The following is a 2,604-nucleotide window of genomic DNA, read 5'->3' as shown; positions in this document are numbered from 1 at the left end:
GTAGCTCCTGGCCACCCACATGCGTGTCAATTATGGGTAGATATTATATATTGTGCTTGTGTATGCAATTATTAGCATGTATTTGGATTTGAATTCTCCAAAAACATTATATTTTGAAATGTATGACAAGCGCAAAAATCCTGCTGCGGCACACTTTGCATGTTTTACATATTTGTTTTGCAACACACAACCAAATTATTACTGCATTTAAAAAAAGACAATCAACTACTATAGCATAGCATTATCTATTTTGTATTAGTTTTGATTGTCATGTTGTTGTTTTTTTAAATGTAGCCTACAACTACTAGTGCCACAAAAGATTAAAAGTGATAACCACACTGTCCGTTTACAGCAAAACAGAATACATTCGTATTGTATTTCAATTATCAATTGTATGCAAAGACAAGCAGAGTTGCATATTGTATTGGAACAAGTAGTAAGTCATACATATATTAATCGGATCGGGGAGGTCTGGAGCGCCAGCAGTCCTCCGCTGTCTGGTGACGCTCTTCCTTCCTTTCCCACCCAGAGAAAGCTGAGCTTTAGCGAAGGTCCAACTTGTGCTTAGTGTGACCGTGATACCATCTCTGAAAGCTATACAGGACTGTAGTTGTTACCGAACATATTTTACACCTGAACGGGGGCTCTGGGTGATTCGCCAAAGTATGCGTAAAAAAGCGCACCACTCGTCGTGACGCAGTGTCACTACTTTGGATGTACAGCTCTCCCTGTGAACCTGATTTATCAGCTACAGCGTTTTTCCCAATGAGGATTAAAAATACCATGTGGATTTTGTGGGTGTTTGTGTTGTGCAACCTTCATTTATCAGGTAAGGGGGAAGTTATTTCAAGGCTGTTTGTGTTAGCACTTAAACAGAGCAAACATATTGAGGTTGCCCCTGGCATTTTATATATATAAATACCCTAGGAGTGTGGAGTGTGGATGTGTAAACCCTTTGGGGAAAACAGGAGCTCGTCCATGTTTCCTGCCATTGTTCTGCGGACCTGGGGCTTAAATACCAGTGAGAAGGAATGCTGGACAAACTGACAGTAACACACAGTACTGACTGTGATTGGGTTTGGCACTTTTATTCAAATAATCACATTCCTGGAGGCCTTATTTGTTTTTGAACTAGCATTTTGTTCAAAGCTGGGATAATATTGCCATTTTCTCAATCCTCATCTCATGTGTCAAAGTCTTGTAATTTAAAAAGTCATTTTAATACAAAATACAGATTCAAGACCTACTTTAACCTGTGGCAGAAAAATATACTTCTGGGCCACAGACTATCTGCTATGGTTTTCTTCTGTTCTTAATGTTTCTATTGCATAATTTTATATCAACTGTGTCAGGTGAATGCAAAGGAGTAGACACATGCTGCATCCTTTAATCTAGAAGTGAAACTTTTGACATGTTTAGTCTATCACACGTGTCAAACTGTTGTTGTCCATTCTAAGCTAATGGAATTATTAGAAACAGGAATACAGTATGGATCAGAAAATGAACATTTTCATCAAAATTTGCCTCAGATATTTTAATAACAATGCAGTTGAACAATGCTGTATGAAGAGTCATGAATGCAATATTACAGTATAGAGTGATGAGTATGAGAGATGCTGAGACGGATGTGACCATGATTTACAGTGAGGAAAATAAGTATTTGAACAACCTGCTATTTTGCAAGTTCTCCCACTTAGAAATCATGGAGCTGTCTGAAATTGTCATCGTAGGTGCATGTCCACTGTGAGAGACATAGTCCAAAAAACAAATCCAGAAACACAATGTAGGATTTTTTTCAACTATTTATTTGTATGATACAGCTGCAAATAAGTATTTGAACAACTGTCTATTAGCTACAATTCTGACCCTTAAAGACCTGTTAGTCTGCCTTCAAAATGTCCACCTCCACTCCCTTTATTATCCTAAATTAGATGCACCTGTTTGAGGTTGTTAGCTGCATAAAGACACCTGTCCACCCCATACAATTAGTAAGAATCCAACTACTAATATGGCCAAGACCAAAGAGCTGTCCGAAGACACTAGACACAGAATTGTACACCCCCACAAGGCTGGAAAGGGCTACGCGGAAATTGCCAAGCAGCTTGGTGAAAAAGGTCCACTGTTGGAGCAATCATTAGAAAATGGAAGAAGCTAAACACGACTGTCAATCTCCCTTGGACTGGGGCTCCATGCAAGATCTCACCTTGTGGGGTCTGAATGATCCTAAGAAAGGTGAGAAATCAGCCCAGAACTACACGGGAGGAGCTGGTCACTGACCTCAAAAAAGCTGGGACCACCGTTTCCAAGGTTACTGTTGGAAATACACTAAGACGTCATGGTTTGAAATCATGCATGGCACGGAAGGTTCCCCTGCTTAAACCATTACATGTCAAGGCCCGTCTTAAGTGTGCCAATGACCATTTGGATGATCCAGAGGAGTCATGGGAGAAAGTCATGTGGTCAGATGAGACCAAAATAGAACTTTTTGTTCATAATTCCTCTAACCGTGTTTGGAGGAAGAAGAATGATGAGTACCATCCCAAGAATGCCATCCCTACTGTGAAGCATGGGGGTGGTAGCATCATGCTTTGGGGGGGGGGGGGG

The 2,604-nt window shown here is 40.3% G+C and overlaps 1 protein-coding gene across 3 annotated transcripts in view; it reads left to right on the top strand.

Moving 5' to 3' along the window:
- The first annotated feature begins 501 nt into the window (after nt 1–501).
- The window catches only part of tie1 (tyrosine kinase with immunoglobulin-like and EGF-like domains 1), a 20,035-nt gene continuing 17,932 nt past the window's right edge, over nt 502–2,604 (top strand). For 2 of the 3 annotated variants that reach the window (XM_034881691.1, XM_034881690.1), the window contains exon 1: nt 503–829. In XM_034881691.1, coding sequence (XP_034737582.1) covers nt 715–829 — 115 coding nt within the window. In that variant the 5' untranslated portion in view covers nt 503–714. Of the gene's footprint in view, nt 830–2,604 lie in introns of all 3 variants that reach the window. The other variant, XM_034881692.1, reaches the window with a different exon arrangement.

The sequence above is a fragment of the Etheostoma cragini genome, chromosome 9, assembly GCF_013103735.1.
Source record: "Etheostoma cragini isolate CJK2018 chromosome 9, CSU_Ecrag_1.0, whole genome shotgun sequence".
NCBI lineage: Eukaryota > Metazoa > Chordata > Actinopteri > Perciformes > Percidae > Etheostoma > Etheostoma cragini.
The sequence above is the reverse complement of the archived record's forward strand: the minus strand, read 5'-3'. Positions and strand labels throughout refer to the sequence as shown.